Source organism: Pelodiscus sinensis, chromosome 1 (assembly GCF_052426305.1).
Source record: "Pelodiscus sinensis isolate ZL-2025 chromosome 1, ASM5242630v1, whole genome shotgun sequence".
In the NCBI taxonomy this organism is placed as follows: domain Eukaryota; kingdom Metazoa; phylum Chordata; order Testudines; family Trionychidae; genus Pelodiscus; species Pelodiscus sinensis.
The window spans coordinates 333,823,383-333,846,906 of record NC_143052.1 but is presented as its reverse complement, the minus strand read 5'-3'; the positions used below and the strand labels follow the sequence as shown (position 1 = coordinate 333,846,906).

Genomic DNA, 23,524 nt, shown 5'->3' with positions numbered 1-23,524 from the left:
TGAGGGACAAAAAGGCATCTTTTAAGAAGTGGAAGTCCAATACTAGTGAGATAAATAGAAAGGAACATAAACACTGTCAAATCAAGTGTAAAAATGTAATAAGAAAAGCAAAAAAAGATTGAGAAACAGCTAGCCAAAAACTCAAAAAGAAATAGAAAAATGTTTTTTAAGTACACTAGAAGCAAAAAGCCTGCTAAAAAACCAGTGGGTCCCCTAGACGATCAAGATATAAAAGGAGCAATCAAGGACGAAAAAGCCATTGCAGAGAGATTAATGATTTCTTTGCTTCCGTCTTCATGGCTGAAGATGCTAGGGAGATTCCCAAATCTGCACCATCCTTTGTGGGTGATGAATCTGAGGAACTGTCCCGGATTGAAGTGTCATTAGAGGAAATTTTGAAACAAATAGAAAAACTTGATGTCAACAAATCTCCGGGACCGGATGGCATTCATCTAAGGGTTCTAAAATAACTCAAATGGAAAATTGCTGAGCTATTATCTGTGGTTTGTAACCTATCCTTTAAATCAGCTTCTGTAACTAATGACTGGAAGGTAGCTAACATGACACCAATATTTAAAAAGGGCTCTAGAGGCGATCCTGGCAATTATAGACTGGTAAGACTAACTTCAGTACCGGGCAAATTAGTCGAAACAATAGTAAAGAATAAAATTGTCAGGCACGTAGAAGAACAATTTGTTGGACAAAAGTCAACATGGTTTCTGTAAAGGGAAATCATGTCTTACTAATCTGTTAGAGTTCTTTGAAGGGGTTAACAAACATGCAGACAAGGGGGATCCAGCAGATACAGTATACTTAGATTTTCAGAAAGCCTTTGACAAGGACCTCCCTGTAGCCTCTATCAGCCGGGTGTTATGGCTCAGCAGCCTAGCCTGTAGTGCCTCAATCAGTAAGGTCCGGCAGCCTAGTTTCTAGCAACCTATTAGCAGGGTTGTAAGGCCCAGGGGCCAAGTTTATAGTCTCCCCAGGCAGGGGGGCAGTAAGGCCTAGTGGCCTAATCTATAGCACTCCAATCTGCATGGCAATAAGGCCCAGTGGCTAAGTCTCTATTGCAATAGGTTCTCTTCCCTCCCCCCACCCCCCAACCTCACCCTCCCGGGTGTAAAGAGAAGTGGGGGTAGGGAAGCCCAGGCCCTCCCAGTGGGAGGTACCCCCTAAACACGCCAAGCTTGCCGGGAGGCCTCCAGCTCCCCTTCTTGGGCTACTTCCTACCCCAGCTGTTGGCCAGTATATTCCCCACCTGTGTCCTCCTGGTTAATAGCTCTCCCAGTCATCCACTTGCCACAGTGGCTACTGCTGCAGCAGTGAGGACTGCACAGACGTTGGGCCAACAGAGGTGGCTGCTCCGGGGGTACTGTCAGAAGCTCTTTCCTCTGCTGTGGTCAGCCCAAACTGGTTAATCCCTCAAGCCAGCGTGGGGTTGATACACTCCATCATACCCAGTCAAATTAAAATGTTCCCTGACAGGTTTGTGTGTGTTACCATTTTGAATATCTGATTTGTGTTCAGGATGTTATAGACAAGTTGACTATCCGATAAGCATTTGCCCCGCTGGGGCTCTTGTACATTTCAAAGGAAGAATGCAGAACTCCACATAAAGCACGGGGCCAGCAGGAAGTCCCACTGACTCTGGGCTGCATGTGGGTGCCTTCTTTGAAATGCACAAGAGTCCCCAGCAGGGGCTCTTGTGCATTTCAAAGCCATGGAGCCCAGGATCACCCACATGCAGCCCGGAGTCAGTGGGACTTCCTACTGGCCCCGGGCTGTATGCGGAGTTCTCCGTATGTCATTTCAAGAGTTAGGGTCCAAAGGATGCAGAGGAAAGGCCTCAAAAATGTGAATGGAAATCAAGTTTAAGGGGCCCCTACAGAAAACAAATACAGCCCAAAATCTTCCAGAATTTAACAGGCAAGATAAGATTCAGCCTCCCCCCCCCCCCCCCCCGGCTCATTATTTAACCAAACTCGTTTTATATTAAAGTTACTTTTATGACTGATAAGTTGTTGGCTGTATATTAGAGATGTTAATGGTTAACTAGCAGGGACTAAAGCAGCCCTCTGCCTGCCATAGGCAGGAACACTCCAGCCCAGTCAAAGCAGCCTTTCCTCAGCAGGCAGGGGCAGGCTGCTCCACAACCTCCCATTGAACTGGTTAACCAATTAAAAGGGATTTTATATCCCTACTGTATACCCAATCGGTTTTCATTGGGTGATTACATACTTTGTATCTTGATTGTTTTTCTTTTGAATGAAGGAGGAAGAATGTTGTCTAATCTAAAATTTTATGTTTCATACTATTATTTATACGTGAAAACACTCATTTAGATGAAATCAGAGCACGTTTCAGTGGACACAAAAATTAATGCTCGATTTAGCTATAACTTCTAAAGACATACCCACTCTACACTCACTAAAGTGACACAGATATGGCACTGCAGCTTTGCCACTGAAGATGGAGTAAATACTTCCTACATAGATGGAAAAGCTCCTTCTATCAATGTAATTTGTAATTTGCTGAGAGCCTGTGATGATATCAACTGAAGAATATTTCCATTAGCTAGGAAAATTTATATCCAATGGTCAACTTAATTACGTTTCTCACGGTGATAAATTTTTCCCAGTCCAGATTGATGTAGCAAGGCTAGTCTTAATTTTTAAGTGTGCCATGCCTAATTGTTAACATGTACTTCAATGGGAACTTTTTGAACAAGCCTTTAGTACTCTACGATGTTAGCCACTGTAAAATAACATCTACTCTACACTACAAACTTACATCAGGATAACTATGCCGCTCAGAGTGAAAAATCCAACCCCCTCAATTACAGAGTTAGAGGCCTATCCTCCCATACAGACAACTCTATGTCAGCAAGAAAGATCCTCCCAGCAATTCAGTCATCTCTCAGAGGCATGTTCATTGAACTGCTATAGGACTACAGCATACCTGCACTAATGCAGTGTGTTAAGTGTACTATTTAATAAAATAGTAAATTCAGCACACCTAAAAATCTCATGCCATATTTACTATAGAGGGGTTTGAAGGTCAGTTCCCTGGGTGATTCCTTGATTGGGCAGGAAAACTGGCATTTCCCAAATGCCACCACTTTTATTACCAAAATAATACATTACACAATAAAATGATTACAGATCTATGATCCTCCCTCTATTACATAAGGAATCAGAGTTAATTTTGACATTCACTCTTTAATTTAATCTACTGGCTCTCACTTTCTCTACTATACCAAACTGCTCATTTTACTTTCAAAGCTCTTCACAGCCTATCCTATCATCCCTCGTTCACTATCAAAATATCAACTTTGTGCCAGTCGTGTCATCACGCTCTCGCTAATTTTTTTTAACATCTCTGTGCTTTGTTCCATGTCAACTTCATCATATCTGAGAGAAGATACCTGTGAATATCTACAAAGGTAGTCTTACCTTCCTCATACAGACCGTCCTTGGTATACAGTCCAAGATACATCCCAAAAAACTTGGACTTATAGCAAAACAACTGAAAGCAAGGAATTTTTTCCCGTGGTTGATTTCCATTTGCGCAATTTTTTTTTTGAGGGATTTAAAAGCGGGGAATGGGAGGACTTGAAATGCAAGTGTCAATGACTTTAGTGCAAAATGGATGTATCCGGGGTGACTTACAGCGGGGACACCCTGTATCCACATTTGCTGTGATGCTGCGAGTTAGGCTGCTGATGAGCTGAAACCACAGGCTATCCTGCTGAACATTATCCTCTCATGTTTCCTTGTACTCCTCCATTTGTTTGTCTGTGCCATTGCAAAAATTGTAAACTTTTGGGTCAGACTTTTTTGGACTCTAGCACAATGGAATCCTCATCACCAAAACTAGAACCTGAAGCTCCTGAGAACAAATATGAGAGGTTTAGAAAAGGGCCAGCATAACACATGAGTGCATGCAAGCAGTTTCCAAGCCCTGTTAGGGTCAATAATGGCTGCTTGAATTAGTTTAGTATTCCCACATTACAATCTGAACTATATGACAACAAGGCAAATATGGTCTACCTGCAAATCAAATAAATAAAGTGAGATTTCTAATTCATAAAACATCTGTTTGAAAGTAGAGTGCTGACCACTATGTTTACAATAGGGACAAATGGTGTTAGTTGCCCATAAGGCAAAAGAACATGCCCAAAATTGAGTGTTAGCCAATACAGAGGCAATGGAAAAATTATGTCACCAGACAGATTCCAAAAATAAGGAATAGAATTAGCTAGCAAGATGCAGCATTAAGTACTGGGTGGCATTTCCAGCTAAAGGTTTGAGACACCCAACTACATGCCACCTGCAGCTACAATTCAAGAATCAGGATGTTTGACGTGTCATAACTTTTATAGCACGCAGCATTTCAAAGCGGCAGCACCGCATGGAACCCAGGGTCAGTAGGGTAGTCCCCAGCTGATTCCGGGCTCAATACAGCGCTGCTGCTTTGAAATACCACAGAGAGCACAGGGTCAGTGGGGACTGCTTAATACCCCTACTGGCCCTGTGATCCCTGCAGCACTGTCTCCTTTGAAGCATAGCAACAGTCCTGGAGCTGTTGCTACACTTCAAAGGCAGAAATGCCTTTATCGACTAATGGAATAATGGATGCAAATTGCATTGACTATTCGATTAGCCAAACAGAAATTTTACATCCATAGTGTTCAGTAACATATACGTCAAAGAATGGTGTAAAACCCCACATGAAGGACAATTATCCAGTTGTCTCGAAACAGGAATTTATATACCTTAGAAGTGTTGACTGTAACTACGTACAATTCATACATGTCTAATCCTTTTGAACTCTGGAAAACTCTCAGCCAGAAATTGAGTCAGTGAGGTTGCCAGTTTAATTATTCAATATGGATACCTTTCCCAAAGACTCCAAGGTCACACAGATGCCTAAATGCCACTGTTTCAAGGGGACAAACTCCTAAATCACTTTTGACACTGAAGAAAAAATGTTTTTCCACAGAGTACATTTTTCAAAAATTCTCATATGCATTCCCTTTCAATTTCATTGGTGACTCTTTAATTAAGAATTACATCTCACGTCTTAGCTTCCCAGCAGTGTTATTTTGGAGAGAAATAAGTTTCTGTGGCAGGCAAATGTAAAAAGCTTACTCCCATCTCACTATTTGAGAGAAGCTGCTCCAAGTAAACAAGAGCACCCAAATAACTTGATATCTTGACTACTTGTCTGCATCTCCAATCTGACCCCAGATAAAGCAGTCTTAATCATTTAAGGCTATGTGTACTGCACACCACAGGTGGCATGTGTAATACATGGGGAAAAATGCAGGACATTGCAGCAAAAACAGACTGATCCCATACATCAGTGAAAGGCCCTGGTGGTAGAGGAGAGTCAGAGCCTTTCCCCAGTGCTCGAATCTCTTTTCTTGTGGCAAAAAAGACTTCAGGAACTCTCTGAACTACAGAAAGGCTCCAGCAGCCGGGTGTTGCCTTAGCCTTTCCTGGATACCTCTCCATCCAGGAGCCTTCCCTATGGCATACTGGCATACTTCCCTATGGAAGGGAATAATGATGTTAAATTTAAATTAATTGGCCAATCTAATAAATGATGCGGGAAACAGAGGGCCAGCAGGGTGACTCAAGCAGGAAATGCTGTGCTCTCCACGGCATTTCAAAGCAGCAGTGCCACATGGAGCCTGGGCTCCAGCCCATGCCCTGGGCTCCATGTGGCACTTCCACTTTGAAGCCTTCCCCCGCCCCCATTTTTCTCCATTGCTGCCTCTTTCAGATAGAGGAACAGTCATTTGCTTTCATTTGCTTATCAGTCAACTAGTCATTCACATTCCTAGAAAGGAAGGATTTTGGCAGTGGGGAAGCAGCAGGACTCTACAGAAAGGCACTGTTTGGTTGTGTAGAGAGCTATGTAGGTAACCTACCAAGCCTCACTGTCTACACTGCCATTTATATCCATTCTAAACGGTGTGCAGTGCACACCTACCCCAAACAACTAAGCACATACAGGTCTTCTCACAGCTCTAGTTTTAGTCATCCTTCACAGGATACTTTACTTCTACTATGTTGCTTTACAGATGGGATGATCCAAACTGAATAATATTTAAAGTGAGTGTGACCATCAATCGATGTCATGGCAGAACTTTCTATACTAGTGCGTATACATCTTACAATTGATTTTTTTTATTTTTACCACTTCTCACTAAACACAGATTTTCACAGAACTGTCTAAAATGCTGTCTAGATCTTTCTGCTGATAATGTAGTTAGTTTAGAACTAATCATTACCTATGTGCAGTTCAAATTATTCTGTCCATTCAGCATGATCTTGATTTCCTCTACCTTGGCTTTCACTTGCTACCATACTGTCTCTTCACTCCATTTCCTATCTCAGTAATAAACACTAGCCCTGTTTGGGGGATCTTATGTTAACCTTCCATATTAACGGATCATTTAACACATTTTCCTCTGTCAACTAATATGTAATCCAGAATAGAACTTGATGTCTTAGTTTCCTTTCAAAATTACTGGAGGAAAGATACGTTTTGGAAGTAGCTGAATTAAAAAGGTTTGCTCTGGGCTTACTATTTGAAACAAATTGCGATTTTTGTTTCAGACCAAGACCCTTAAGCATATGCCCTGCCAAGTGGCATATTAGTCCCTGGACCAACAGAAGCCATGCCCAAGGCCTTGGCCAACTAGGTGCCCCTGCTCACTTCACCTCATGCACCTACCGGGAGACAGGGTTCTAGTGCAGGTACTTACTCGATGCCACCCACCTAGTGCTCCTGCTGGGATCAAGCTTCCCTTCTCCCTGCTAGCTACACTGGGCAAGCAGAGAGAATCAAGCCCTCATACCCTGACCCTGTTCCCTGGCAGAAGCATGCATTTGGGGAGTAGACGGCAAGAGGAAGAGATGGGGAGAGGTCACCACTTCCTCCCACCCAGAGCCCCACAAAAGCTTCACCTGCCTCTGGATCTGCATCTCCTATGAAAAAACACATCTTGGAGACAGCTGATCAAGTTATGCCCTTCACTATGCTAGTAGGGCTTTCTTTCCATTAGTGTCCCCCATCTCTTTCAGTAAACCTATTCGTTCATTTTTATTTGATTTAGGAGGAGAATTATAGTTATTTCAATTTGCATTTTGTTTTACAAAAACGGAAAAGGCTTGGCAAAGGGGAACTTCATAAACATACTGTGTCCAAACATCTCAAATAACCCTATCACTGACATTGCAATGGTTTTTATATATATTTATTTATTTATACACACACACACACACACACACACACACACACACACACACACACGGATGGATTTTACTTGTGTCTTGTAATTGAGGTGGGTTGCGGCACTCTTCCAAGCAAGCTATAATGAACTATTTACATTTAATTTTAAAAAGATAAACCAAGATCCTAGATTTAGTTCTTGCATTAGGCACCATTAAAGCACCCCTATAGATTCAGCATTTCAGTTTCTGAAAACACTCATGCTGAAAGGCTCTTTCTACTACAAAGTAACTAAGGACTTTCAACATATATGGCAGTGCTGCTCTGAAGTCTGCATGAAATTGGACATTACATGGCAAAGTTAGCTTACTACAAGTTTACATTAACTTTCAATTTTATTGAAATGATTAAAACATCTGCCAGTGAGAAAAATATAACTATTGAATGCACTGTAGTGAGCAAAACTTCTTGGCAGCTGCCATTCACTAAGGTTTACTCTATATGAGAAAAAACTGTCAGTATTGCTTGTGGAGTAAAATCAAAAGAGGCTGTAAATGGGGAAAATTCAAGGGACATGAAACAAATAAGACAGTCTCAGAAACACACCTTAAAAACAGCAGATAACAATGGTTGGGTCCTCAGTGAGGGAAGAAGCTATCTGGATAGATCCATCAAGGCTAGAATGGTTTACTCTTTCCAGGGCTGTAAGTCTGGGATAAAACAAGATTCTAAAACCTCAAAGCCCTAGAAAAGGAAGGAGAACTAGCAACCCGACCCAGACATTCAAACTTTCAGCTAGGTTATCTGCTTCTCCCAACTCATGAGTTAGCTGGACAAATGATGATTTACCAAAGTGTAAAAATTACTTTTATGTAGCCTGCTATTGTTTTTATTCTTTGCTTAAATGTTTTGTACCAATGAAGAATGAATAAATAAAAGTTACTTAGCCTATCCTGAGTCTTAAAATACTTACACTGTACTTTTAAATGGTTCATTAATTTATTGAAAAAGGGTTTTCTGAGCTATATTCTTTTATTTTCTGAATAAAGAAGTCTGAAATCCGTGGTGTGTGATCATGAACAGTGGAGTATATGCAAAACAAATTTTAAGCTCCAGTTGCCAACATTAAGCAGAGAAATGCTAGATTATACCTCAGCTTCTACAACTCTCCCCCTGTCTCCAAAATTACACACCCATGTACTAAGTACTCTGTGTTCTTCCAATGGTTATGGATCTACTAACCCTGGCTCTAATTTTTTGCATTAGATGGTACAAACCAAGAAGAGAAAGAGCTACTGTGCATTTCAAATACTTGATAAGAAAAAGAAAAAAATTCTCCAGAACAGTAATTTAAACTGAAGGTGAATGCACACTTAAGTGTGAATACTATGCCCCTATTTATAAACAAATCCAGGTTTTTTGTAACATTAGATATTAGATTTCCAGTACTATCGCATCCATAACTGAAATTCAGCCATTTCTAGGAGAAATTCAGAATTAGCTAGTTATACAGCAGTGCAATATACAATAGTTTAGGGATGGCAGAATAATGCATACATTTGCAATTGCAATAAAGTATTTAGAAAAAAAATCACTATCCAAATTAAAATTACTGTCTTTCACCACTATAGACAAGTGGCATGGATTGTCATTTGAAAGACTAACCAATTTTTAATTAAAGTAAAAGATGACATTTTACAAATCATGGCACAGAAATTCAAACCCAAAAGCTGTCCATTAAAAAGGTGTCCCTATCTGAGACTAGCTAACACAGAATTAACACTGAAGTTAGAGGGGGAAATAATGACATTAAGAGCTAAAAAATACATTTTCATCTTGTTGAATGAAATAGTAATTCCCATACTTCCCAAACAGCTAGCTGTACTTTTTAAAAGTTAGTGTTACTTAGAATAAAAAAAAGGTTTTCATCCTTAATACACAAAGACAACAAATCATATGAATCATAAACCTGCAAAATGAATCCCAGGGGAAAAAGCATAGTCTAGTTCATTATTACATCAGCTTTTATACCAATGTAAAGTTAGTTTGAACAAATATTAGTGCAAGAAAGAATTAGGAATGCCCTGTTAGTGTGCAATATAGTCAGCCATATATGTAAACAACATGTACCCACATGATTCTTTCTAGTTTAAAATAAGAATGAGCTATAAACAGTATTTTTTTAAACTCACAGCTACACTGCCTTTACTCTTGGTTTAATTATGCAGACACAACATCAATTTGCATTAAATAAATATTATGGCAGAAAGTAAAGCCAAGGAAACTGGGAAACTGGAAATCTATCTTATGGAACAGTTGGTTGACATTTACAGCCATAAGTGTAGCTCATGACTATTTCTCTTGGCAGTTAACATGTTTGGAAAATAAAAGTGATTCTAATTTAATAATGAACCACTTATTCGTCAGTGAAAATGCGGATATCAATTTGTAATTTAATCAGTTACTCCTACGGCAAAAAAGAAAAACATGCAATACAAAACCATGTACTAAATCCTTACACATATATGCTACAGTTACATCAAAGAAGAAATCTTTAACATAGTGAAGCAAAGTACAAGCTTTACTCCACTGGAAACTGCAAAGAAGAGTCTGCAGTTGCATAATTTTGCAAATAACTATACTGTACTACAAATGTATAAATGGGGTTTTTAACATAAATGGGACTATAAATGGGGTTTTTAACATAGCAGCTTTACTTTAGTATCAAAATATGAATTTGTCTGTCTAGATATTCTGAATGTAAACATTAATAAGCTAATGAAATATTACAGAAATTGCTGCTGAATTATGGTCATTTATGGGGCATTCCATTTCAGTAGATGTTTCATATTTATTTGTGTGTGTAATCTGAAATTTAGTAAAACTTTTTTGTATCTTTCATTGTGGGCTCTGAAAGTTTTACTGTCATGTTCTCAAAGCAGCAATATTTGGGATGTAAACATCACAGCACAATCTTTAGCTCAGAACAAATCAGTTGCTTTATTGGATTTTGTTTAAAGTTTAATGAAAACATTTTTCATATACATTTTGTAAAAATTAGATCATTTGAGTCATGAACATTAAATGCCAAAAATCGTTAGCAAACATGTTCGATAATATAAAACAAAAACATCATTTTAATAATGTTTACATCAAATACATAGAATAAATGCAAATTTTCATTAAAACTGATACAAAATACAGGACTATGTAGCACTTTAAAGACTAACAAGATGGTTTATTAGATGATGAGCTTTCGTGGGCCAGACCCTCTTCCTCAGATCAAATACAGGCAGTCGCCGGGTTACATGGATCCGACTTACATCGGATCCCTACTTACAAACAGGGTGAGGCAACCCCGTACTAGCTGCTTCCCCCCAGCAGATCAGGAAGATGCAAAGCTAGCGCCCCCTCCCCCCCCCCAGCAGACCAGGGAGACGCGGAGCGGCTTTTCTCAGCAGACACCTCAGCTTGAGAATAAAGGACTGAGGGAAGTGAGGTGTGGGAGAATAAAACTGAGCTCTGGAGAAATGTTTGGCTAGAGTTTCCCCCTACAATATGTACCAGTTCCGACTTACATACAAATTCAACTTAAGAACAAACCTACAGTCCCTATCTTGTACGTAACCCGCGGACTGCCTGTAGTGAAAGAAAATAGTCACAACCATATATACCAAAGGATATAATTAAAAAAAAATGAACACATATGAAAAGGACAAATCACATTTCAGAACAGAAGGGGGTGCGGGGTGGGGAAGGAAAGGGAAGGTAAATGTCTGGGAGCTAATGGTATTAGAGGTGATAATTGGGGAAGCTATCTTTGTAATGGGTAAGATAGTTAGTGTCTTTGCTGAGACCGACGCGTAGAGTGTCGAATTTTAGCTCCCAAACATTTACCTTTCCCCACCTCTAATACCATTAGCTCACAGACATTTACCTTCCCACCCACCCCACCCCCCGCATCCCCGTTCTGTTCTGAAATGTGATTTGTCCTTTTCATATGTGTTCATTTTTTTTTAATTGTATCCTTTGGTATATATGGTTGTGACTATTTTCTTCCACTATTTGATCTGAGGAAGTGGGTCTGGCCCACGAAAGCTCATCATCTAATAAACCATCTTGTTAGTCTTTAAAGTGCTACATAGTCCTGTATTTTGTTTCAGCTACACCAGACTAACACGGCTACATTTCTATCACTATTAAAACTGATGTTTCACAATTTGCATTAAAATTCCTCTAATTTCTAGCCAAATAGGAATAATGCTGTTGCTAAGTTTGTATGCTGTGCTGATTTTAATGCTGAAAAAGTAGTTTTCTTACCTCAACATGGGTAAATTGACAAAACAGGATTATAGCTTGTCACGCAAGTAAGGGTTATCATGTTTGGATGTTGTTTTCACTAACAAAAGATTCTGTTCTCATAAAACAAATGCTAACTGATTATGCGGATTAGAAGCCAACAATATTAATTATATTTGTGAAATTCCATCATGTTCAAACTAAATCCATTACAATGATGTTAGGGGAAAAAACCTAGTGCGTGCATGCGTACATAAATTAATACTGTAACTGTGTAACCATTAAAAATCCTAGCAGTTACATGCACTACAGGCTCTGCCGTATAAAACTTATTTATAAGCTTTATACTGCAGAACGTGCAGCACACCAACTCCTGGCCCCCCTTCCAGGGAGCCAGCTGCGCTGAGGGCTCTATTGTGTAACTTTATACTACAAAGCCTGCAGCACAGGATGATAGCAGGCTCCTCAGTAACAGAAACCAATAAGCTATGCTTATCAGTTAACCATTTAAATAGTTACACTTTTGCAACCCTAACAAGTACTAGAGTTTGTTTCAGACTACAGAATTGCTTCTTGAGCACATATCACCTTGCTGTGGTTCCTGTCACACAATGGTTGCTAATGACAGCTATCCACTGACACTGTGGGCGCCCTTAGACATTTGGAACATGTAGTAGCTAAACTGGAAACTACCCCCAAGTACCATAGTAAATATACATACAGAGAATACCAGAGAGTGTTTTTAAAAGACGTTAACTTTAGCACTTCCAATACTACAGTAAAACTTCATTGGTCCAGCATCTGAGGGTCCGGCACCATCAGGAACCATCAGGAACAAGTGCTCTGCTCCCGACTTCCCCGTTTCAGCTGCTGCTGAAACTGACCAGCAGCTGAATCGGGGAAGCCAGGGGCAAAGCAGCTGAAGTGCTGCCGGTAGGTCCCGTAGCGCTGCCCCTTGGCACTGTGGGACCAACCCGGTAGCACCCCAGCTGTTCTGCCGCAGGCGTCCCGATTCAGCTGCTGCTGAAACTGTCCAGCAACGGCTGAATCGGGGACGCCTGGGGCAGAGCCGGACTATCGGAAGGGGGGGCTATGAGAGGTCTGGGGTGGCATCCTCCCCACGCCACCCTAGACCCCTCAGAGCCCCCCCCTTCCGATAGTCCGGCATATCTGATAATCCGGCACCCCCTGGGTCCTAAAGGTGCTGTATTATTGGAAGTTTACTGTAGAAAGCAAAACAGGTGCTTATCTATTTTTAGAAATGTGCATCTGTCTGTCTGTGAGTCCATTTGTTCAAGAACTCCTCCTGCACAGTAAGAGCTAGGACCACCAAATTTGGTATGCAGCTTCCTCTTCTCCTAACTTAAAGCAAGGTCAGGGTTTCTTTATGTCAGGAAAATGGCAAATACAGGGAATGAGATTGTTTTCCAAAATATGGAAAGGAAGGGAAGAGAGAGAGAGGAGGGACACAGTATTCACAGTCACCACCGGGGGCAGAGAGCACAGGGGAGAGCTATATTGCAGAGTGATCGCTGCAGGCAGATGTATCATCAAGAGAGTGGAAAGGTAGGGCTCACCATCTTGTCTACCACCAGACCAGGTAAGTGGGGGCCCCCCTACCCAGGAGACAGCCACCACTGCCCTCCTGCACTGGAATGAGAGAGTGGGGAGGGAGGGAGAAAAGCCTCCTTGTGGCCCTCCACCCCCGGGCCAAGAGGGGAGGGAGGGAGTCATGGGCAAGCACCTCCAGAACCCCCCCCCCCCCACTGCCAGTCTCCTGCCCTGAGCTCCCAAAATCCCAAGGCCCTGACTCCTGCATCCCCCCACACTGCCAGCTCCCTTTCCTGAAGGACCCAGACAATGCCTGGTAAGTCTTCTATGTCTAAAGATCTAAAAGTTCTGGACATCCAACACTCTGGTCATCTGAAGAAGTGGGCTGTGCCCACAAAAACTCATGATACCATCTACATGTTTTGTCAGTCTTTAAAGTGCTACCAGACTATTTGTTGTTTTTTAAGTTTATCCTGCACAGACTAACTTGTCTACCCCCTGAAGCGTCTGAGTAGGGACTGCAGGGTGAAGACAAACCTGGACCTGCCCCAGCCAGGAGACATGCACCCATCACAGCTGTGCCCGCTGGAAGAGCAGCAGCCATGGAGAGGCACTTCAGTGGTTACACGTTTACCTGCAGGATAAGGCAGCTCCCAGAGAGCCGGTGCTTATGGAGAGCCTGCTTACAAGTTTGCTCAACCACAAGCACCAACTCTGCCTGCCCTCCCTTACCCACTGTCTTGGTCTGTATCGGGGAAGAGGAGGCTGAATGTAAGCATGAAGGTTAACCGATGTGCCCAGGCTCATCACTTAATAGTTTGCACTTTTACACCATCACAAGCTGCAACAATGAGAGATGGCTAGCATAACCCTCTTTCCCAAGAGCAGCTTGCATACTAAACCTCTAATTCCCAACCTCACCCCAAAGCAATTATTCAAATGAAGCATGTTCATTTTATTTTCCAAAAAACAAAAATTGAGTTAAGGACACAAGCAATGCTGGGTAAAGCTTCCTGTATGTACACGAAGGCTGTGTTTAGACTACATCCCTCATTCAACAGAGGGATGTAAATGAGACACTTCAAAAGTGAAAATGAAGCGGTGATTTAAATATCCCGCACTCCATTTGCATAATTGCATCATGGCGCTCCTTCGAATAAGCGCCATTTTGAAAGTAAAACCGCAGTCTAGATGCGGTTCTTTTGAAAAATCGCAGGCAGGCTTTTTCAAAAGATCCTGTAAACCTGTTGACAGAGGGATGTAATCTAGATGTAGCCTAAGAGTTTCTGGGGTAAGAAAAACTGAAGTCTTTTCTTTTGGTGAGGATGAAGCACATAGAAGTAAAAAGGGAAAAGTTACAAAAAGCTCAGTCCAAAAAAGCAATGCTGCCAGAAAATCTAATCCTGGTATCAGAAAGTGAAAGTTTTATGGGAGAACCAAATCATCTGAATTTAGATTCAAGATGGAACCCCCTTTCTAAAAGTTTTGACCTTTCTGTGTCATTTGCAGGACAGTAACTAAGGTCCCTTGTTCATCAAGGAAGTCATGAATTCTGTGAGTTCCGTAACTTTTGCAGCAGAGGTTGTGCCTGGCCTGAGTGCCACCTGATAGTTGAACAGCCCCTGGGCCAGCTGCAGCCACTGCTCATAGTGCAGTTCACTGCCCCCGTCTCCTTACCCGGCTTGGTGCAGAGCAGAGGCAGCAAGTAGAGCTAGGAGCTGAAGACTGCTATTTCCCAGGAGCCAGATAAGGAAACTGCCCCAGTCCCTTGCACACTCCCTGCCCTAGAGCACCTGCAGCAGCACCCAAGGCATGCCCCTGAGTTACTTCCTCCCCTCCAAGTTTTAGTCAGGGGAACATAATCCACTATCTTTACTAGAAATACCCATGACTAAATTGTAGCCTTAACTGTGACCAATCTGAAAACATTTCTGATACTAATTGCAAAATAAAAACCACAGGAGTTAGAGATTGAGGGCACCTAGTAAGCCTTTTACGCCATCTTCCAGCTGCTGCAGCATTGTTCCCTCTGGTATATATTCTAATACTATGCTCTACAAACTGAGGGGCTGAGTTATTTTTGGAGTAGCAGAACCAGTCACTTCAGGCCTTAGGTTTCTACAAGCTGTCATTTTCATTAAAGAAGAAATATTTTCATTGGGTTTAATACAGCTAATGGTCCATATGGACATTACTCAGGAAAATAACTATAGGGAGGGTTAATCAAAGGTATATTCGGTGTATATTTTTCCTGTGTGTGTTACATTAGTTTGTGAAAAGCTTGCCTAAATAAAATTCAGTTAAAAAAAGCACATTAATTACTTCAAAGTGACTGTTCTATACTTCCAATAGCAAACCTGATGCAAACATCCTGTAACATGAATTTTCTATTAACAGACTTGAGTACCACATTAACAACACTAAAACGGTTCAGAGACAATGCTGGTTGACCACTAGTCATAACAGACCAAAGAGAAAAATATGCACTGAGACACTATCTCTAAGAACACTTCTATAAAACAAAATGTCAGAGCATGGCAATCAATATTCAACCACCACCTAACATACAATGTCAGTCACAATCACAAAAATGTATTACAGATTCCATCAGAATTGCTTGAACTATGTTTTACAATTCACACAACACATGCGAAATATCAAGAAAAAACTGAAAACAATGTGATGCCAAGTTAACTTTGACTAATTTATTTTTATGCTGTACTGTAGCCATGCATTCATCTATATTTAGCTAAACATTCATTGCTTAGCTATTTCTTTCAAATCTGATATTATCGTGACTTTAAACTTTTAGAGATCTCCCTGTGCTATGCCAGTAAGATATTTTGTCCCAAATTATTATTCCTCTTAAGAAAAAATGTAAATTAGTAGGAAACTGGAGGGATCTTGATAACATCATGCGTAAGAATGGATATAGTAAATCATTCTTAAAACACAAAGTTAACATGCTATCACAAAAGAGGAGATTCACAAAGTAAGTACTGTAACACAGGCAAAGTATTTTGCCTTTTTTAAATAGTTGGCAGCTTAATGGATTGTAGCAAGGTAAAGGGGGATGTGATTCTTAAACTGGAACCATTTGGAAATGGTAAACAATATAACATCTGTTATTTAACTACTAGGGGACTTCCAAGATTCCTAACAAGCACACTGTACTAGAGCTAGTACACATATACAGAGTACCTGCACAATTTAAACAAATTTAAGAGGACTACATTGGGACAGGTTAGTCTAACTTTTGTTATGATTTATGCATAAATTGACCAACTGCTGATAAAAGATCAAACTTTTAAAGAAATACTAAGCATTCAAATACTATCTCCGTGTGTGCTTTAGAAAAAGCATACCATTTGTGGGTAGACTAAATTCTCAAGTTTTTTAGTAACGGAATGCACCTATGAACTCTCCAACATTTTACTAATATAATTTGGTAGTATCTGTCACTGATGAGCTCCAACATGGAGTTTTTATAAAATGCAACATTTCAGATGGGAAAGAGCATACCTTTTGTAATGTGTCATAGAAAGTACAGTTACCTAGTGCTCCAAATATAAAATTGATTCAAAACAAGCTCATTAAATCTAAACTTTTACTTATCATATAAATTAACATACAAGAAACAGTTCTCAATCAGGAGCTACCGATGGACTTAGGCATGTAGTCTAAGCTGCAAAGGAATGTGGGAAACCTTTCCTTAGCAGCTTTGCTTGAACAGCACAATATATTAAAGTTGATGATGACCCTACTAAAAGTTAGACCATGTTGTAGCTCAAAGACAAAGGTCAGTGAAGGAGACATCAGAAGTCTGAAGGCACCTGGCATAAACACAGCTGTGTTCTACAGATGAAGTAAGATGCACAAAATCAAAAGAAGCTGAGAACTGATACAAGATAAAGACAACAGCTGCAGAACCAAATAACCCATTGGTGATTTGAGCAAGAAAGCCAGTTCTTGTACTGTGATGAAGGCAAGACTTGATGACCCTGAAAAAGTCCACAAAAAATCTAGAAAGAGTGATACAAAGCTAGCATCATATAAGAATCCAGAAAAGATCGAAGAGTAGCTCAAAAAAGTCAACAATGCAAATTACCTAGACTTGCATAATAATCAACTATAATAACAATTCATCTTCAGAAATCTTTGAATGAACTACACTGAAAAATGAAGCTGGTAAAGTACTTTACCATCACCAAAAATAATCTGTCAGAACAAAACAACAAACCAGTTACTGACGCATTAAAACTGACCAATTTCTTTGCTGCTCTATTTCAGAAAGGTTGGTGTTATATTTATGGCAGTGGACTAGAACTCATGAAATAGATACTATTTCCAGCTCTTCCACGGACTTCCCATAGGACCCTGAGCAAGCCACTTCATCTCTGTACCTCAGATCTTCATCTTTATAATGGAGAAAATATTTCTTCTCTCCCCCACTATACTTAAAATGTAATATATCCCACATTTATATTGTCTTTGTTTGTATGGAGCGCACAAGATTTTATTATGTGTGTTATTGCACTATCGAGGATCTGAACTGAGATGCCTAGTATGAAGTTACAATGAACTGCTTAGTCTATCAAATTCAGTTAATATTACAGCTTTGGAAGAAGAATGCTCCCTCCACAAATGGCTATACAGTATCACAAGTATATGGTAGGAAGGAGAGGACTTATTAGGGACATACCTATCATTCTTGGTGTATCTCTTGTGGGCCTACGCTTTTATGAATTGAGGTGAAGGGAGAGGGCTGAGCTATTCAAAGTTTGCACTAAGGATGCTAAATTGAGAATACAGAAAACCCGCGCCTTACGACGGCCTAAGTTGTGATCCCCTGCACTTACGACCATTTTTGTAAGTGCAGAAGGGGCCCAAACCCCCCAACTTATGTCCTCGGCCCACATTTATGATGGTACACAGCACCTATCGTAAATGCAGGTTCAAGTTATGATGCCCCTGACTTGCAACGCTTCCCCAGGAACCAATCGCATTGCAAGTTGGGGGCCACCTGTAATCAGCTAGTCGAGTAGTCAATGGAATTTCCATCGACTACTCAATTAGACAATGGGAGAGGGACACCTCGCTGCACCTCTTCCTTTTGAATGTAGTAAGAGCCAGGCAGCTCTTAATACATTTAAAAGGCTTGCCCTCCCCTCCCCCCCCCAAAGATGGTAGTGTGGGGAAGGCTTTTAAGCCAGCTCCCCCCAGCACTGGCTCCTGCTTCCCCCGCCCCTTGCTCTGATATAGATATTGCTGCCTCTGATACAGAGGAAGCAAGGGCGGGAGCAAGAAGTGAGAGATGTCCCTAGTATGCATGCTGTACTTCCACTGAATAACCAGTGGGTGATTTCAGGAATGGATGCTGTTGGCCAGAGCTGTCTCATCCATAGGATGATTCAGGGCAGCCACTCGAAGCCCCATGCTGTCCCAACTGTTCTACGGACAGGACAATCCCCCATATTGATGGGAATCCATAGGGCCCAGGGTGGCCTGGGGTATGATCTGAGGAGCTAGCATCCCCCACTCCTTTGCACTCACTGCAGCGGTGGGAACCCGGAAAGCAGAACACTACATGTAGCAGCTTGTGCCACTTCGCTCTAATTCACTGTGCCAGCGGGAAGTAACAGTGCCCCAGTCCACTGCGCTCTACTCCACTCCCCTAGGTATTCACAATATAGATGAGTTTTCTTAGTCACCATGGCCTCATGGGAAAGTAGAGGCAGGGAGAGAAGGAGGAGGAACTTTTGGGAGAGAAGAATCCACTTCTCAGGCACTCAATACATATGACCCCTTTATTGGGTGGGATTTAGGGAATGTACTGCAAGAGTGACAGAGGAAATGGGCCCTTCCAACAAGCTGTGTAGGTAAGGAAACTCCCTTGTACATTCAGACTATTTGCTTTTTCTTGGCTCCAAATATCCTGAGAGGAAAGTTGGGGACAGAACGTCCTTCCAGTAGATAAAAAACAATGCATGGTCCTGCAGCACCTTAGAGACTAACAAAAAATAATATGAGTTTTCGTGGGCACAACCCATTTCTTCAGATGACAAATATGAGTAAGTGGGTTGTGCTCACAAAAGCTATATTTCTATATTAATATTATCTATATTTCTGTTAGCCTCTAAGGTGCTGCAGGACCATTCATTGTTTAAGTTTCTTTAGTTACAGACTAACACAACTACCCCTTTGAGATTTCCAGTAGATAGGAGCTGATCTCTCAGCTACTAACACATTTATAGGCCACAACTCATATTCTGCTTGTGTGAAAAGGGGCTATGAAGAACCATTTTACTGTCATCTTGGAGGACACAACCCCACAGGTTCTCAAAGTCCCCGTAGCCCTAGGGTGGAAGAGAGTGGAGGACAGAGCCATAGACATCCTTACCCTCTCAGTAACCATCAGCATGAGGTCTTAACTAGTAATGTAATAGTGTAGTCTATTAACCAATAAGCAAAAGCTTATAGGTTAATGTTATAGACTACACATTTTCCCACCCACACACTTGCCACTAAATCTTTTAGCAGGCTGCCCAGCAACCAGGCTCAGTCCTGGCTTGTGACAGGTCCGGGACCTACCCCTTGCTGCAGCTCTGCATTTAAAGCATATTAGGAGCCAGGCAGGCAGGCAGCCCAGCTCAGTTCTAGCTCACGCTGGGTCCGGGAGCTCAGGCCACCCCACGCCACTGCCTCTTTATCATAGGCAGCAGCACAGGGCAACAAGCCGCCGTCCATAAGAGGAGCTGGTTTTTAAACTGGCTCCCCATGTGGGCCAGCTCCCATCAGAGACCTCGCGCTGCTGTCTCTGATACAGTGGCAGCAGTGCAGAGTGGCAAGGGTCTTCTTGGGAGTGAGGCCAGAGTGCACTGGCTGCCGGCTCTGCCCCCAGGGATGACAAAATAGTCGACTGATCAATAAGAATGCATAAGGTTATTTGACTATTCAATTAAACAATGTTCAACATCCCTACTCTAAACAGAGGGGGAAAACAGACAGCATGACACCCCAGCTGACAAAGCACTTGCAGAAGAATCATGGGGGAGCCTCCCAGATACTATCAGTTGCCACAATCCCAAGAAACATGGGGTATATGGTTCCTAGGAGGACAGCCACAGATACTCATCATTCACATGTCCTGAGCAATGGGGGAGAGGAGGAAGTCCCTGCAGGACTGAAGGAAAGTCTGCCAAATATTTACAGCCTCAAGGTGTCAGGGGAAGAATCCCTTGAAGCAAGCCCAGTCTCAGTACACTCAGGCCTATGAATCTATGGGAAAAGGTGCCTCAAGAGAATGAAAAAGTTAAAAAACAATAAATAGACTAGTAGCACCTTAAAGATTAACAAAATGTGTAGATGATATCATGAGCTTTCATGGGCAAAACCTTCTTCTTCAGATGAGGTGGCCCTGGCAGGGCAGGAATCACTCTCCCCCCTCCCCTGATACTTTGTGTTCCCACACCACCTAGAGAGAAAACATTCCCCTTCCTCCCCATATTATTCACAGTCCTCACAGGTCCCTAGCAGGGAACATCTTTCCTGCCCCTCTCAAGCTCCCCATGACCCCTGGGGAGGAATCTCCTCTGACCCACTTCTACTCTCAAACTCCAAGGCCCTTGGGGGAGCCTTTCCTATGCCCTCCTATTCCCCCCACGGGAGTCCTGAGGATTGTGGTATCTCCTGCCTCCCCTCCCTCTCCCCATGGCAGAACCTCTCCTACCCCCTTCCCGACAGTACTCAGCCCCCAGGGAACACCTCTCTTCCCCGCCAGCCCCCAGGGGAAAGCTCTCCTGCTCCCTGTCCCCACGGTCCCTGGAGGGGCCGCCTTGTACTCACTGTCCCCCGGCAGCCCTGGGAAACAGCTCGCCTGCCCCCTACTCACGACCCCACGGAGGGGACCTCCCCCCGCCCGCCGCCACCCCGCACTCACAGTCCAGGTGCTTCTTCTTGGGCCCCATCACCTCGTGGGTGGTGGCTTTGCAGACGGTCTTGGAGACGGCGGAGCCGGTCACGCTGTGCTGCGCCGCCGTGATGCGGTCGGTGAGGCTCTGGCCGGACATGGTGCTGCGGGGCCGCGCGGCGCCGGGCTGGGACGGGACAGGGGGACGGACCCGCTCGGACAAGTCGCTCTGCCCCGCGGCGGGCAGCTGCGCGGGGCTCCGCCCCCGGGGACGGCCCTGTCAGCCGGGCAGGGCCCCCTCCTCCTGCCCTCGGCCCCAGCCCCCGCCCCCGCCCCTCGCTCCTTCCGCTCTGCCGGGGTCGGGGGACACACGCACACTGGGCGCCGCAGGAAAATGGCGGCCACGCAGCGCCTCTCGGATCACTCCGGGCCGCCGAAATCACGTGACTGCCCCCCCCCCTCCCCCCTCTTTTCACAAAGCCGGGCCCCGCCCGCGCGGATCATATAGCGCTCGCTGCTCCTCCTCCTGCCCCGCCCACATCACGTGATGCTCCCCCAGTCCCGGCGTAATAAGGGGGAGCCGCTGTACAAGGTCCCGGGTGGGGGGGTCGGCGCCAGGTTACGCGTCCTGGCTCCTAAGGGGCTAGTTGGCACCGGCATGCAGGACTCCTGGGTTCAGTCTCTAGCTCTGCTGCTGATTGGCTGGGCCGGGGACAGGCCCCTGGGTGTTGGGGTACTTTCGTTTGCCGAAGTGGGGTGTCAGCGCGATCCCTGTCTGCAAGTGTGAGTGAGCCAGGGCCTGCCCTTGCTGCGCTGGTGGGCACCTGCCAGCCTCTGGGCAGCGGTGCTTGTCTGAATTCAGCGCACTGGCTCTATCTGCAGCGTGCCCTAAATGCCCTTCCTAACTTCCCAGAAGAAGCGACAGGAGGGAGTTGATTGTAAACGCACAATGGTGCAGCCATGGGCAGCAGCTTTGTACAATTTTTGGTGGTGCCCCATTAGCCACGCCCCACCCCACCAGCCATGCCTCTGGAGGTAACACACTCCGGGCAAGATGGACACCTGACCAGAAGTAAAAGGTGTCATGTCACCCCTCTAGAAGGACTTTTCCCACCATCCACCTTCCAACAGTGAATAGTTTGGCCCCACTAAACCCCCCCCCCCCCCTGTGCAGCTATCCTGCAGTTGCATTAACCCAATGTGTGTGACATTAACTCTGGGGCAGAGAGGCTGGGGGAAGTGTTTCCTCTAAGGCTATGTCTACACTTGCAGCTTCTTGTGCAAGTACAGCTGTTCTTGTGCAAGAACCCAGAGAGCATCCACACTGCCCACCTGCTCTTGCACAAGGAAATTTACAGTACGGCGTGGTAAGAGAGGGCATCTTGCACAGGAGCTATGCTCTTTCCTAACAGGTGTAAGCTCTCTTGTGCAAGAAAGCAGTGTGGAGAGCTTTCTTGGGCAAGAGAGCATCCACACTGCCATGGATGCTCTTGTGCAAAAGCACAGCTCGCACATGGCAGTGTGGACGTGTTCTTGTGCAAGACTTCTTGCACAAGATTTGTTGTGCAAGATGTTCTTGCACAAGAAACTGCCAGTGTAGACATAGCCTAAGAGCTTCCTCCCATGAGCAGAATGAATTTTGTGTTGTGCACCATTCCTGTGTTCATGTTGCTTGTTTGGATGTGCCATTGTGGCACCCAAGTTATTTATAAATATTTTGAAACCTTTACCTTTTCTTTCTGCTGCCATGTCTCCTCCCCTTGTTCCATCAGCTCCCCTGGTGCCTGCTGCCGCCCCCCCCCCCAACTCCTCACCCTCCTCTGCTGTCCTGACTCCTGCCTTTCTCACTGCCCTCAGCCCTCCTGCAGCCTGTCCCCCTCCACCAGCCCTTCTCTTCCCCTTGTGTCCACTCCTCCAGTAGTCCCACTCTGATCATGTGAGCTACCCCTTCTCATCCCCTCTTCTAACACCTCCTTCTACAAACCTCCCCTGCCTCTCTCTAGTGCTGGTCCCTCCCCTGCAGGTGTCTGCCCTTCTGCTTCACCACCAGAATCCCCTGGCACCTGCACCTTCCCTTAGCCCTGCACCCTCTGGTGCCTCCCCCTTCCCTCACTGCCCCTGCCCCCTTTTCCCCTGATGCCCCTCCCCTCACCACCCTCTGCCCCTATTCCCCTCTCGTCCCTCTGTGCCCTCACACATGACTTGCTCCATCCACACCTTTCTCATGCCCACCCCTTCTTTCAAGCCTTCTCCCAGCACTGCACCCTCCCCCTCTAATCCCCAGTGCTCTTACCCTCTCCTCTCCCATCATCACCCTGTCCCCCTCCCCCTGACACCTCCCCTCCTGCCCTTTTCCTCATTCACTCCCCCCCCACACATTTGTCTCTCTTCCACGCAGACCCTTGATGCCTGCCCCTTTCTTCTCCTGACCTGCCTCCTTCCCCTCCTACTCCTTCCCCCTATTTTTCCCCCTCCCCTACCTTCTGCCTTCCAGTTTGCGGGGCTGGAGTCTGTGATCAGGCC

General features: G+C 43.9%; 1 protein-coding gene across 9 annotated transcripts in view; it reads right to left on the bottom strand.

The window, feature by feature from the left end:
- Positions 1-21,472, bottom strand: part of PICALM (phosphatidylinositol binding clathrin assembly protein) — a 114,837-nt gene extending 93,365 nt beyond the window's left edge. For 3 of the 9 annotated variants that reach the window (XM_075919404.2, XM_075919408.2, XM_075919409.2), the window contains exon 1: positions 21,032-21,471. In XM_075919404.2, coding sequence (XP_075775519.1) covers positions 21,032-21,161 — 130 coding nt within the window. In that variant the 5' untranslated portion in view covers positions 21,162-21,471. Of the gene's footprint in view, positions 1-21,031 lie in introns of all 9 variants that reach the window. The other 6 variants (XM_075919406.2, XM_075919405.2, XM_075919410.2 and 3 more) reach the window with 4 other exon arrangements.
- Positions 21,473-23,524: the final 2,052 nt, after the last annotated feature.